At 40.4% G+C, this 15,480-nt stretch overlaps 1 protein-coding gene across 2 annotated transcripts; it reads left to right on the forward strand.

Annotated features, from left to right (window-relative positions):
- On the forward strand, positions 1 to 3,932 carry LOC137835269 (beta-glucuronosyltransferase GlcAT14A-like). Of its 2 annotated transcripts, none has more exons than XM_068643698.1 (5): positions 1 to 193; positions 895 to 1,636; positions 1,760 to 1,835; positions 1,960 to 2,075; positions 3,023 to 3,932. In XM_068643698.1, exons 2-5 carry the CDS (start codon positions 1,048 to 1,050, stop codon positions 3,520 to 3,522), a joined length of 1,281 nt encoding a protein of 426 aa, XP_068499799.1. In that variant the 5' UTR covers positions 1 to 193; positions 895 to 1,047; the 3' UTR covers positions 3,523 to 3,932. The 2 variants fall into 2 exon arrangements, with proteins under 2 accessions (XP_068499799.1, XP_068499798.1); XM_068643697.1 differs by having other exon boundaries at positions 192 to 350.
- Positions 3,933 to 15,480: the final 11,548 nt, after the last annotated feature.

Here is a 15,480-nt window from a genome sequence, read left to right on the forward strand (position 1 = left end):
GTCTGACACGTAGGTTGAAGCAGTATGAAATGAACGTACATCTTCCAAGCTATAACTCACAAGTCACACAATAAAAGAGACACCTTTCTCTTATTCAATTTATGTGTTCAACCTTCGATCCTCTCTCTCTGTCACTCTCTCACTCTCTCTCATGTCATTCTTGGACGTGGACAACTCCTACATCACAAAACTGGTTTGTCTCTCGTCTTTATCTCTGCAGTAAATTCATGACTGTGATCTGCATAATCATAAAAATAACAATAATTAACTCTAAACATGTTTCGTTTAATGTTTTCTGTTTGAGTATGCTTACCCTTCAGTTTCAGCTCGTGTTGTTCTTCCTCATGCAGGTTTTTTTCTCTCTCTTTGTTCCTGTGTGTTTCTGCTGTTTCTTGGCTTGTGAAAGATTGAATCAATGAATCGTTCATCTGGGGTTTCTCTTTTTTTTCTGTTGTTTTGTTTCTTTTGATGATCATAGTCTGTTGATTAATATTTTTGGACCATTGTTTGAGCTAAAATCTATCTTGATTCAATTCCAGTGATTATCGATTTGTTAGAGATCGTTGCCTTTTCTAGCTATTGTTTTGCGGTGATCAATTCCGTTCCAACATTCGTTTACATTTTTTTTTCTTCTTCCCTCGACATTGTCTGGAACAAAATCTGTTGTTTAATTTTTTAACATTCTGTGGCCTATGTTTTTCGATTCTTTTATTATGTTCAGGATTGTCTCGTTTCACCAGACATGCTTAGATGCGTATCTTTTAGTGTTTCTAATTACCGATTTATTTATTGGTGCTTAACCTGTTTGATTACGGAACTGTGATTCCTTCTTTTATGAAATAATTAGAGAACTATACAATTTCTTGAATATGACATTTGATTTTGATGCAACAGACACTATTTCAAGGCAGAGACTGTTGAGAAGATATTTGAAGAGGGTGCTAAATATGTGTGTTCTAGTGGCGGTTTGATAGTGAATTGTCAATTTGTGTTGAAGTTATGAATGGAATCTAGAATGTGAAGTATTATCCATGATAGTTCTCAGTTATGGGGTTCTTAAACATAGAGAAGAAGTGGTTATACTCTTTCCTAGTCTGTTCTGCCATATGCATGCTCTTACTAGTCACATCCTTCAACATGGGTCTTGTCTCTTCAATTCACTCCATCAATTCACTGTTCTTCTTTCTCCCATCTCATTTACTTTCAAACCAGACTTCCCCACTTTTTACGGACAAGAGGGAGCAGAAGAGGGATTCTCCTGCTCCTGCTCCGGCACCGGCTAGGCCTGCGATTCCTCGGTTTGCTTATTTGATTTCTGGTTCAAAAGGTGATTTGGAAAAGCTTTGGAGAACTCTCCATGCACTTTATCATCCACTAAACCATTATGTTGTTCATATGGACCTTGAATCCCCGATAGAGGAAAGGAATGAGATTGCACATAGAATTGAAAGACAACATGTCTTCGCTGAGGTTGGAAACGTTTATGTCATCCCAAAGGCTAACATGGTCACTTACCGAGGACCAACGATGGTTTCTAATACTCTTCATGCTTGTGCCATTTTGCTCAAGAGAAGTAAAGATTGGGATTGGTTCATTAATCTTAGTGCTTCAGACTATCCTCTTGTGACTCAGGATGGTTAGTTTATTATCCTACATGGTTGTTTGTTTCTATTACAATTTGTTCTGACTCAAACCTTTTAGGATTCCAACTTTTGCTGCTCAATTATTGTAAGACTAATATGAATTTACAATTGTGCAGATCTACTATATACTTTTTCAGATTTAGATAGAGGCCTTAACTTCATTGAGCACACAAGTCAGTTAGGATGGAAGTTGTAAGTTCTTTCTTCTCTTAGTCACATGATACCAATGGCCTTGACATAGATAATGAATTGTGCCCTCCTCCCATGACATAGGAGACCTGTATTTACACATAATGATAAATTGAACCATATGCAGTGATAAACGAGCAATGCCTTTAATTGTAGACCCCGGGCTCTACATGTCAACCAAATCTGATGTATTTTGGGTCGAACCTAAGAGACCTCTGCCAACAGCATTTAAACTATTCACTGGTTAGTTTTCTCCTTTTTTACCGTCTATTTCTGTCATTGGTCACTTTTCTAAAGGTTCACATACAAATTTGGAGAACAATATAGTCTTAGTGAATGAAATCAGATATATGCTGTTCTCGTAGAGACTACTTTTGATAAGAAAGTATCTGATACGAGTACATCAATTCCAAGTCTGATCCTATACAAATACATCAAATCCAAATCTGGCATTATTGCAGAAATATTTGACAGCATTATATTTTAAGATAGTATCTGTATATATCATATAATCAGGGAAATAATATGCGTGTATATTTGATCCGTTAATATAGGAATTAAATTAGGATTGCTACAGATACATTTTTAGGAATAATATGGCATGATAATATAGCCTCATTGATGTATGTATATGAATACGTTCTGAATGAATCAGACATGGGAAAACTACCAAATTACTTTAGCAGATTCACCTTGGTTCTGATATCTTAATAAGTTATCTGGTTCATTTAATTTTCTTGAAGGATATGGCTTCTCAGGGCGGAATTGAAATGTATGCATGTGTATTTTAAATAACTTATGTTCTTACAATCCGGGAAATGTGTTTGTTTCATGAAAGATTCTCCGTTTGGGCTTTTGGACTAGGAAAAATTGTTTTCCCCTTTGTGGCTGAGGAGTGAAGACTGATCAATCTTTAACCTTAAATCAAATAATTCCCCTTCTACTCCATATAAATTGCCGAATAACTGGTTTCTGGCTTACCATCATTTTCCCACTTTCGTTGTTATTTACTTGAGTTTAAAATCTATGCACCTGTCAGTATTAAATATCTCTACACCGTTAACCAGTGATAAATGATGTAAGAGATGGTTTTTAAGATATACGCGATAATTTTTTATTGGTTGACAGTGTAAAAGTCCTTACTTTGCCTTCTGAAGATTTTGTGTTGAAGTATTGTACACACATTGCAGGTTCAGCATGGATGGTTTTGTCACATGACTTTGTTGAATATATTATATGGGGGTGGGACAATCTTCCAAGAACTCTTCTCATGTACTACACCAATTTTCTGTCTTCCCCTGAAGGCTACTTTCAGACTGTTGCATGCAATGTGCCAGAGTTAGCTAAAACCCTTGTCAATACTGACTTGCATTATATTTCCTGGGACAACCCTCCTAAACAGCACCCTCATGTTCTTAACATGAATGACTCAGACAAAATGATCGAAAGTGGTGCTGCCTTTGCTAGAAAATTTAGTCAAGACGATCCATCATTGGATATGATTGATAAGAAAATTCTCCGTAGGAGAAATGGACTATTCCCTCTTGGCGGTTGGTGCACTGGAAAACCCAAATGTTCTGAGATTGGGAACATTTATAAACTCAAACCTGGTCCAGGGTCTCAAAGACTTCATGGCCTTGTCACGGGGCTAATTTTGAAGGCTAAATCTGGTGAGAATCAGTGTACATAGATCCTGCTGAGAACTTTTGTGGTTTTTGATGGAAGAGCTGAATAGATGAAGGTTATGTTTATAGCCAGATACATTAGTATTCCAGCACCTAGTTGAAGGGAGACAAGTTTTTGATGTTAGAGTGAAATTGCACATTCATAATATACCAAATCAGTGATCATTCCCGAACTTAGCCGTAGTTAGTTGCCTCTATGTGAAGTACCAAAGATGGCACGAGTCTCATAATTCTTTTTGTAGGTCTTGTTTACTTAGAGGTAACAATTTTTTAGCTGCATCATGATCCAGGAATTTTATACCTTTTTTGTTTATGTTTTCCATTACTTTATGTCTCACGGGTCACAATCTTTTTGATAGACAACAATTTTGGATAATTTATTTATCATGATCAATATTTTAGTGGATTATACACATCTGGCTTTGTATTTATTTATTTATTTTTCTCTAGTTTAGTAGCAATGATTAACTGATACTTTATGACATGATTAAACAATTTGGGTAACAAGCACAATCTTATCCATTCTTTTTGCTTATTTTCTGGTAGGTCTGAGATTATGACTTCTTATTAGGTAACAGTTAAACAACAATGTTTTTTTTAGCTCTGGCGAATTTGTTTCAATTTATGAGACTTTCCTGGAATCACATTCGTGCGAATATTATTCTTAGGATTTGATCAATATTTAAAAAATGTAATTGCTTATGTTTTAAGATTCTTAAGAACGTCTTTAAAATTTTAAAATAGAAATGTAATAAAAGTGATAAGTGGGTAAAAAACAAATTTCAGTCATCATTCATTGTGGGAATCATCATGCTGTAAATTGTTATTACTTTCCTGAAAAATAATAATAACTATAAATATTGTTAAGAAAAATATAAAGAAACATTAAAATGTTACATTCTAACGAGGTTTTAATGCATGAATGTTAAGATTAAGATTATAGACTTTAGGTTTTTATCTTCGGGTCAACAATAAATATCTATTATTATGGGATTTAATTCAATTTTAGGATTTGATTAGTCATGAGCAATTTTGTTCCTGTTACTAGTGGGTGTTATAATATTGTTTAGGTCATTTTGTAAAGGCTATATAATAGCCATTTATTATTCAGTAAAAGTGAGCACTTTTTCTTATTATATCCACTATTAAAGAAGAGCTTCTCTGTTTTTTAACATTTGGTATCAGAGCCAGGTTACCGGGCCTGATCAAACCTTGAAGCAGTATTCTTCTACAAGAGAAAATCATGTCAGAAAGTTCATTTGTGCAACCAACAGTTTCGAAATTTGATTGGCACTATGATCATTGGACAATGCTCATGGAAAATTTTTTTCACTCTAAAGAGTACTGGGGCGTGGTTGAAAATGAGGTTCCTGCAACAGCAGAAGGTGTTAGCCTCACAGATGCCCAGAGAAAACACATTGACGATCAGAAGTTGAAAGATTTGAAAGAAAAGAACTATCTATTTCAAGCATTAAATCGTTCTATCTTGGAGACGATCATTCACAAGGATACAACAAAAAACATATGGGATTCTTTGAAGCAAAAATATCAAGGTTCATCCCGGGTTAAGTGTGCACACTTACAAGCTCTTCGAAAGGAGTTTGAAATTCTTCAATGAAGGAAGGCAAATCTGTGAATGAGTATTTTGCTCGGACCCTTACCCTAGCCAACAAGATGGAAGTAAATGGTGAGAACAAGGGAGACATTGCTGTAGTTGAAAAAGATTTTGAGATCCTTGACTCCCATATTTGATTATGTTGTGTGTTCCATTGAGGAGTCTAAGGATACTGACACCTTGACCATTGACGAGTTGCAAAGCAGCCTACTCGTGCATGAACAACGCATGAGTTATCATATAGAAGAAGAACATGCTTTGAAGATTACTTACGCAACACACTCTGGAGGAAGGGGTTGAGGTCGTGGAAAAGGAAGAGACGAGGACGAGGTAGACAAAGCTTCGACAAGGCCACAGTAGAGTGCTATCATTGTCACAAGCTAGGCCATTTTTAATGGGAATGTCCAAGCAAGGAGGAGGCCAACTATGCAGAAACTGAAGAAGCAATGTTACTGATGGCTTACATGGATATGAATAAAGCCCATACAATAAATGTGTGGTTTCTTGACTCAGGGTGCAACAATCATATGTGTGGGAAGAAGGAATATTTCTCAGATTTTGATGAAAGTTTCAGAGAATCAGTGAACCTGGGTAACAACACAAGCATGGTCGTATTAGGTAAGGGTAATATATGACTGCATGTAAATGGAATAGCACAGAAAATTACAGGGGTATTCTATGTTCCAGAACTGAAGAACAATTTGTTGAGTATTGGGCAATTACAAGAAAAAGGGCTTACGATTCTGCTTTAAGGCTTCGTTTGGATCCAGGGGTGCCACTGTTGGCGACGACGGATGTCACAACAGCACCCCGTTTGGATCCATGCATGGTTGCGGGTGAGTGTGGAGGGGAGCAGAAAGTTGAGCGAATTGTTTATCTGCGCAAAGAAGAAGAGAAAGTTGCACTGTAGATGGAGAGTGCCAAGTCATCCGAAGCAAGTTACAAATTTACCCTTGCTTTTGCTGGAATCAAGAAACAGTGCCCCTGCGCATGCATGCCACATGAAGCCATGAGATTCCTGACTTGGCTCAGGAATCGTTTGACTCTGTGTGAATCTGTGAAAGGAGAGTGAATGGAGAGTGAATGTAGTGGTGGGTGAGTGGGTGAGGTAGGTGGGCGTGGCTATATAACAGCATGAAGTTCCTTCCTCCATTCACAGAAAACGAAAGCAACCGAGCCATCTGAGAGTGGATTGTAGTGTGGTTGGAGAGATTCCTATAAGCCATCTTCGTTTTTGTTAGTATACCTTGTTCATCTCACGTCCTGGGGTTGTTCTTGTGATTCATCTGCGTTAATCTGGGTTGATCTGGGTTCGTCTGAGGTGAGAGCTAAAGTCTGAAATGGTGCATAATCGATTATGCCTCAATTATAACAAGTCAGATAATCGATTATGGGGCAGATAATCGATTTTTCAACGAACATAATCGATTATCTGTAAAAGTTTACAGGCACAATCGATTATCTGGTGTGTTGAAAATGGGCCATAATCGATTATTGTGTGCCATAATCGATTATGGTGTATTTTTGCCTACACACATAATCGATTATCTGTAAAAGTTTACAGGCCTAATCGATTATCTGGTGTGTTGAAAATGGGCCATAATCGATTATTGTGTGCCATAATCGATTATGGTGTATTTTTGCCTACACACATAATCGATTATCCCTGGATAATCGATTATCCTCTGTCCATAACTGAGAGCATAATCGATTATGTTCTATATTTTTTTGGAATTCTATGTTTATGAATTTTTTTTATGTGATTTTCAGGCAGTGTTCTTCATCCTAAGTCATCCTATTGTGTAGCTTGTGCTGCTGTTGTTGCTTATCTTCAGGTTTTTAATTTTTTTTATGTAAAGTTAATTTTTTTTTATTTCTGTTTTATATTTATTTCTGTTTTTAATTTGTAATTCACATAAATTATTGGTGTTAGAATTAAATGTTAAAAAAAATGTTATAATAATTTAAAAAGTCAGAAAAAGTTTATTTTAGGATTGATAATAAATTATTACAAAGATAAATAAGTTTACAGAATCCAAATAAAAATTAATAATCTGTAATTAATATTATTTTAGATTGTACATAAATTATTACAAAGATAAAAATAAATGTATTTAAAATGAATATTTTTACAAGTGGAAATAGAAATTTTTAATTTGTAGATTTTTTAAAAAGTAATTGATATTTTAGAAGTGCTATTTTTAATTGATATTTTAATTATAAATGTAGAAAGTAATTATTTATTTCAAAATGAATTGTTTATTAAACAGATTTAAAAAAATTTATTTTGACAGAATGGAATTAAAAATTTTAAAAATATTTTGATAGGGTTTTTATTTTTGTAGATTAAACATAATTTAGTAATGTTATAATAAAAAACATTATAAAAATGTTGTATTAATTAAAAATAACAGTAAAAGTTTAAAGTAGAAATATTATTTTGAGTTATTTTTTTTTTAATTTGTATTTTACATAAATTATTAGTGTTAAAATTAAATGTTAAAAAAAAATGTTATAGTAATTTAAAAAGTTAGAAAAAGTTTATTTTAGGATTGATAATAAATTATTACAAAGATAAATAAGTTTACAGAATCCAAATAATTGATATTTTAATTATAAATGTAGAAAGTAATTATTTATTTTAAAATGAATTTTTTATTAAACAGATTTAAAAAAATATATTTTGACAGAATGGAATTATAAATTTTAAAAATATTTTGATAGGTTTTCATTATAGATGGCATCATCATCCCACAAACGTAACAGAACCCGTAAGGGTAAATCTCCAGCAGAAGATGTTGACGTTCCTCCTCCACTAACGAGGATTCCAGAAGTTCTTGATTATTCAAGATACTTCAGTACCAGGCGTCAAATGGTGGTTTTTGAAAATAATTTTCACGCAAGAGAAGTATTACCACCAAAAGTGATGAATACTCCATTTTTTGCTGGTCCAGGATTTGAATTCCAAAATCTTCTCAATTGGCAAGGTTTACAACCTTTCCTCGGAATTAATCTTCCGTATTATGAGGATTTGGTAAGGGTTTTTTATACAAATGCAAAATTCACACCTGCTGGTCACCTTGCCATTGAGATTTGCGGAAAAATGATACACATCAAAGAAGTGGATTGGATGACCATTGCTCATCTACAATATGACAGTCTTAAGTTAACCCCCGGGACGATCCCTGAGAAAGTGAATTTTGATCGAGCACTAGCACTATCCACCATGATTCGTGAAGATGTTCAAGGTGAAAATCTGAAAAATGTCGGTAGTCTGAAGATGAATGACCGACTGTTGCATTACACATGGGTGCATATCTTGTGCCCTCGAGGAAGCAACTATGCACAACTGCTGAATGAAGATATTTTCATGATGTGGTTAATCAAGAATAATGTACGCATTAATTGGCCTCATTACATAATGCAACAGATCATCAAATGCCGGGATAACAAGATGCCTCTCCCATATGCAAATTTGATAACGAGGATCTTGCAGGTGTATGGCTTTGACTTGTCCAATGAACAAGCAACAATGCTAGGCTGGAATCATTACTTTGGCAAAAAAAGTATGACAAAATTAAATATATTCCAGGTCAATGGCATATGGCAACTTGGTAGACCACAACATGCAAACGAAGAAGATGATGAAGAGGATGAATTGCCACCACAAGATGATGAAGGTGGTCAACCTGAGGAGGAAAACCCCACTCAAAGGGAATTGTTAAATCAAATTTTGTCCGGCATGGAAAAGATGAATACCCGAATGGACAGAATGGAGGTTACTCTGGCTGACATTCGACGTCATCAAGGCCATTGAGTGTGTTATTATTATGTTATTGTCATTGTTATTTTTATTTCTAAGTTTCATGTTGAACATTGATGAATTGTGTTTGTTATTTTTGACGTTGACATTGTTATTGTTAAGGTTTTATGCTACTTTTCATGCTACTTATTTACATAATCATATTGTTTTTAATTATATTTGTATATATATAACATAACATAATTTATAAAATCATTTCTAATATTAAAATTATGTAAATAAATTAACTTAAATAAAAAATAATTCTTAATTAATAAAATGTTAAATAATATAATTATACTTTAATTTTAAATTATAATTAACTAAAATATGAAATAGGATTAATCATTATTTATTCTTTTTTTATATAAAGGGTAAAATTGTAATCTTACAAATTTTACTATTCAAAATATATTAAAATACTCTCACAACTATCACACCATTCACAATTTCCAATAAACTTTCTTCATACATCCACTCTAACATACCCCAATCCAAACAACCTCAACTTTCTTCACACTTCCACTCCCACTCACCCTCAACTTTCCACTCCCCCACACCCTCTAATCCAAACACACCCTAAAACGGAAAATGTAAGGTGTTTCACCATGAGAGAGGCTTAATCATGGAGACCAAGATGACTTCAAATTGAATGTTTATACTCCATGCTATATCACAACCTATAGCATCTACATGTTTCAATACAATTACAGAAGATATGGAGCAACTTTGGCACTGTAGATATGGCCACTTGAACTTTAAAGGCTTGAAGACTCTACAACAGAAGATGGTGAATGGATTACCAAAACTTAAGTCTCCCTCAAGACTTTGTAAAGATTGCCTGGTGGGTGATCCTGCCGACAACTCGAGCGTGGAGGAATTGCCTTGTCGCTTGCTTGACCCGCCTCTGGCAACTGTGCTATCTGCAAGAACACTCTTAGAACCTCCTCCTTGGGAACTCCAAACGCAACCTGCAAACACACAGACGGCGCCTCTAGCGGCCGTTTGCACTCCGACGCTCAAGTTAGATCCCAGAATCACTAGAAAATAATGTGTGTAAAAAAAACAGTGTGTGTATTTCTCTCTGATTCTCTTTTTATCCCCCTCTGTGTCTGTGCCAAACAGAATTCTGCTACGCTGTCCTCTGCGCGTGTCAGAATTCTGTTATGCTTTTGTACGAAAACATACCACAGTCAGGGTCGTGGGTGTCTGGGTTTTCTGTCTGTACCTTTCACGACACGGAGTGCACCTTTATCTCGGTCGCGCCCCTCTCAGACAGTGACACGTGGAGGCATGCAACTCGCATCTAACCGTTCACGTGCCTCCACCTGAAGGGCTCTAGCGCATCTCTTGTGCGCCTAAGTTATTCCCTTGCGGAGTAACTTAGCGCGTTTCTTCCATCTGGGTGAAATCGCACATTCCCAGGAGAACGCCGGGTGTGGCTGGACTAGGCACACTCACCAAGCATTGCTCTCTGCATACACGATTTCCCCTTCACGATGCCATGCACGTAATGGGTTGAGAGAGTAACCAATCACTGACCGGTTTACTGACTCCCTTAGGCCACTCTCGTGCACGACTATACCGACGAGGAGCTCTTCTTTCTCTGAGGTATGATCATGCGAGGTCCATGCGTAACGCTCTCGCTGGGAATCTCAGTCCCAGTTTAACTGCGTGTAACACGAAACCCCGATGACCATGCACCCGATGACTGATCGGTGCTCTATTGCTTCTCGCGTTCTCCCCCGGGTGTTTATCTTGGAACTGATCTGTCGGTGGCCACTCAGTTACTGACCACCGATCTCCATACCGGGGAATCTCCTCCATGACTACTCTGCCACCTGATCCACGTGTCACCCGTTTATCTTGGAACTGATCTGTCGGTTGTCACTCGGTTACTGACCTCCGATAACCATACCGGGTGATCGCCTCCCCGATTTCTCTGCCACCTGATCCACGTGTCACCGTGCGAGTGGTCCACGTGGTTATCTACTACTGACGTCATCGACTACCGATGACCGACCGGATCACAAGCCCCTAGTCTCGAGCTGTGAACTCGTTCTCAGCGAAGAGACTAAGTGGTCGCGCTCTCGATCCACGTGGCAAGTGGGGCCGCATCACGTGCCACCTCACGTGTTGCCCTTTAACGTTACAACTTCCTTTCTTAATCTTGCGACACGTGGCCGCATCAACGGCCAGCGTGGAGTGCCGCTAGCGCTTCCCTTATTCAAATAGGCGCGCGTTTTCACTATTTCATCATCTTCTTCAACACTCCCAGGCTCACTTCGAATTCCCTCTCTTCGCGCCCATCTCCCTTCAAGCTTTCTACCTCCCAAACTTTCGCGATCACTCAAAGGTATGGTTTTTCTTCTTCCTTGGTCTATTTAGGCTCTTTTCACCGATTGCATTCGTCCCTTTTATTATCATGCATTCATCTTCTCTGTTTTTTCTCTTCTCGACCCGCGCTAGGGTTTTCGCGCCCCTCACTCTGCTTTCTGCTTTTCCCTCTTCCTCTTTTTTGCCTGGACATCTCTTTCTTCTTCCTTTCCTCTGTTTTTCACCGAACCATTCATCATTTCTTCTTCTTCCATTCCTCTGACCCTTCATTTTTCTCCGTTGCAGTTATCTCACAATGGCTCGCTTAAAACAAACCGCTCGAATCGTCGCTTCGTCTTCTGGTGCACAGCCTTCAACAAGTTCACCGGCGCCGCCGCCACCCGATGCAACCTCCTACCATGACAACGCCAGGGTCTACGACTGGGCTCCCTTGGCGTTGCTGGCCGAAACCTCCACCCTACTACCGCAGGGTCACCTTAAATCCCTTCTGAGCAACGACCTAGATGAGCCTTCTTGTGCCGTCGACAGGGAAAACGATTTTAATATCCGTATACGCATTCCTCCTCGAGGGATGCCCATCTGTGCGGATGAGAGGGCCACCAATGGGGTGCCCTTCACCTTCGTCTACTCCGCCATCTTCAAGAGGTTGAAGTTGCGCCTGCCCTTCACCTTTTTCGAGAAGGAGCTGAACGTCGCACCCTGCCAACTCCATCCAAATGCCTGGGCTTTCATCCGGGCATTTGAGATTCTCTGCAATTACTTCGGGCTTAACGCCTCCGTGGATGTGTTTCTCTACTTCTTCGAGGCGAAGAACCCTGGGGACAGGTCCTGGGTTAGTCTGAATGGGGTTGCTGGATAGGTGCTCTTGGGCCTGTATCAGCAATCCTTCAAAGATTGGAAAGGCAGGTTCTACATGATATCTGCCACCCCACAAAGTCCAACATTGCTCGAGGGGTACCCCCTCTACTGGGTTCCTAGGGTTGAGTTCAAGAAACCCCGGGGTCTCGAAGCCATGTCCCCCTACGAGCGCGAGCTATGTGGGTTGTTCCTGGGGGCCAAGTACAACTCTGCTCTTCTCATCAAACATGAGTTTGATGTGTTGGCTTTGAAAAAATACATAGGTAGGCTCTTCTTCTTTCACCTCTTAGGATACTTGCACATTCTCATGCATGCTTGCATACATTTTGACTCACTTGCATAACTATGCCATCTAACTCTTCTTTTTCCCTTCGATGTAGATACGATGTCAGGTAAGGAAAGGAGGAAAGCTTTGCTGGAGCTTGCCAAACTCAAAGGGGCCAAAGGGACTGGCTCCTCTTCTTCCACCACCGATCCTATCGCCGCTCCTCCTCTCTCGATCGCGCCAGCTGAAGGCCCCGAGCCAGGAAGGAAGAGAAGAAAGCTGGCGAAGACCTTTCCTTCATCTGCTGCTGCTCCTGCTCCCTCAACCGAAGAGGAGAGCTCTGGCTCTCCTCTCGTACACCGCAAGAGGAAACTTCCAGCGGTTGGGGGGGCTTCATCTCTTCAGCCTGGGGAGATTGAGGTAGTGGAGATAGAGGAAGGTTCGCCCTCGCCTCCTTCTATTCAACCTGCCCCAGTGCCAACATGCTTTCCCTCTCCTCAACAACTGCCATCCCCAACTCCTCGATCACCATCTCCTTCCCCGGCAGGCCAACCACTTGGTCAATCCACTCCACCTGCTGGGGGCGATTCTGCTCGCTCGGGGGATCTCCCGGGACCTCTCGTGACGCCACCACCACCGCCAACCTCCGCCGCTACCGCCGAAGGCGACGGGGCCAGCTCTCGACCAAGCGGCTCTGGAGCAAGCAATGAGAACTTCAGCCGAGTCATTGCTTTGGTCCGACAGCTCATTCGCAGCTGGGAGCTTGTCGAGTGGAACGGGGAGGAGGTGGACATGCACCTGGCGAAGCAGATAGTGCTTTCCCTGGAGTTTTCCACCCAGCACTGCAAGCAAATAGCCCTGGAGAAGAGGGTAAAGGAGCTTGAGCACGACAAAGGGTCACTGCAGAGTGACTTCGAAGCTGCCCAAGAGTCCGTAGCCCTGCTGAGGGGTATGGTGGAAAAATCCAGGGGTGAGTACCTGGCGCAGGTCCAAGAGACCATCAAGACTAAGATCTTGATGGGACAAGCCATCAATGTCTTGGACTGCGAGGTGGTGGAGTTGCGGGGCAAGGTGACCCACCTGGAGGCCGAGACTTCCTCCCTACGCCAACTGAACTCACAACTGGCGGGGGATCTCGAGTCTGCCAGAGAAACGACCACTACTGGGGAGAAGAAGCTTGAGGAGGCGGTGAGCAAGCTGTCTGAGGCAAAGGGCCAATTGGAAGAAGCTGCTTCTTCCATTGCTTCCCTTACCACCGAGAAGAATGTTGCGGAGGCCTCCAAGCAAAAGCTCGAAGTGGAGAATGCTGACCTTATGGGCGTGGGCGCTGAAGCCCTTGCTGATGGGTTCGAGCTGGCACTCGAGCAGATCAAATGCATTCTCCTAGATCTGGACCTCTCCCAGTTCAGCATTTATCACGAAGTGGTAGATGGAAAACTCATCCCTCCTCCTTGAGCTCTTTCTCTCTTTTTTTTTTTTGTAATTTTACACTTCTGCACAATTTGTTGTACTTGAACTTGTATAAACTTTGTCGCTTAATATATACTAGTTTCATACGCATATCTTTCTCTTCGCATTTTCTTAAGCTTTGTCTTTCTCTTTGCACACGACTAACTGTTAACCAGCTTAGGCTTAGCGCGATCTGCCTTCTTTGATCTTGGCCTCTACTTTGATCACGACTAACAACTCCCTTAGCTTCGTCCTTAACAGTTCTTGTGCACTGCTTTGTACTGGATGACTGACAAGGCATAGCCTGTCTGCTAGCTTGTTGTGTAGGAATTTGTTTGGAAAAGTTTCCTCCGACAAGGCAAGACTGATCAGTCATCGTTCTTCAAGCAGCGTACCCACCAACAACTCATCAGTCATCGTTCTTCGGGCAGCGTACCCACCGACAACTCATCAGTCATCGTTCTTCGTACTTCACTTTGCTTCTCTATCGCTCTAGCGCTAAGTGCATAGAGGACATCGATCGTCAGAGGTGATACCTTGTTTGGCGAAACTTGCTCAACTGCGTGAACTCAGCAATACCTGAACTTGACCCTCCATGTACCGCTTCTAACTCGAGCAAGTTGTTTAACCTTATAACAAACTTGGCAAACTGTTAACTCAAAGTAAACTTGAGCAACTATCAACTCTTCGGCGATGACGTCCAATAAAACTTGTGAACTTAAGGCAACAAATCTTAACATGAAATCACTTACTAGGCAGCAGGTTCTGACTCAAACTAGTATTAAAATACAGTTTACCTGATCTGCCAAGTGAAATCCCCCCTACTTCTGTCATCGCCCGGAACTCTTCTGATCTGGTACTCGCCGCACAACCCCTTCACTGTCTCAACTTTCACGCCATAAGGTTCTGGCGATGTCACCTTTCTTCTTTTCATGACCTGATCATTGTTCCCTCATCTGGGAGTAGAGGCGCCTTTTGGATCCTTCTCTACCTCCCTGAGTTTCAGAACAATGATCTGGTCTTACTGGGTCAACATTGATGTTTCACTTAAAGGGGGAAAGGCATTTTCCTTCCCTTCCCACCATTTAAGGTCACAAACACCCCTGCCCCTTCAGCTCATCTTGCCTGGACTCACTCGGTGAGAAGGGCTTTATCTTGCCTGAACTCACTCTAAGGTGAGAAGGACTTTATCTTGCCTGGGCTCACTCTAAGGTGAGAAGGACTTTATCTTGCCTGAACTCACCCTAAGGTGAGAAGGACTTTTATCCGGTGCCTCAACTTGCCCAGGGTGTACATCTCCACCCCCCCTGGATGCACTGAGGACTTTTAATCTTGCCTCTATCTGCTGGTGCAGAGAGGTCTTTTAATCTGTTCTAGTCTGCACTCGCACAAAGACGAGGAGGACTTTATCTCTTTCTCGCCTCAAGACGCGCGAGGGCGTTGAGGTCTTTAATCATTGTTGGTGCCTCCGATCGCCGAAAGACGACGAGGTCTTTAAGACTTTTAACTGATGTCGCCGATCGCCGAAAAACGATGGGGACTTTAAAACTTTTAACTGATGCCGCCGATCGCCGAAAAACGATGGGGACTTAAAAACTTTTAACTGAGAGCATGCAATACGATTTTACTATTGCTCT

The sequence above is a fragment of the Phaseolus vulgaris genome, chromosome 5, assembly GCF_000499845.2.
Source record: "Phaseolus vulgaris cultivar G19833 chromosome 5, P. vulgaris v2.0, whole genome shotgun sequence".
Classification (NCBI taxonomy): Eukaryota; Viridiplantae; Streptophyta; class Magnoliopsida; order Fabales; family Fabaceae; genus Phaseolus; species Phaseolus vulgaris.

What these genes read in the sequence shown, in the direction of transcription:
- LOC137835269 (XM_068643698.1), top strand. Translation starts at nt 1,048, where the DNA reads ATGGGGTTCTTAAACATAGAGAAGAAGTGGTTATACTCTTTCCTAGTC. An exon ending in AGTCAGTTAGGATGGAAGTT is followed by an intron (nt 1,836 to 1,959) that starts GTAAGTTCTTTC and finishes AACCATATGCAG; the next exon opens with TGATAAACGAGCAATGCCTT. An exon ending in AGCATTTAAACTATTCACTG is followed by an intron (nt 2,076 to 3,022) that starts GTTAGTTTTCTC and finishes CACACATTGCAG; the next exon opens with GTTCAGCATGGATGGTTTTG.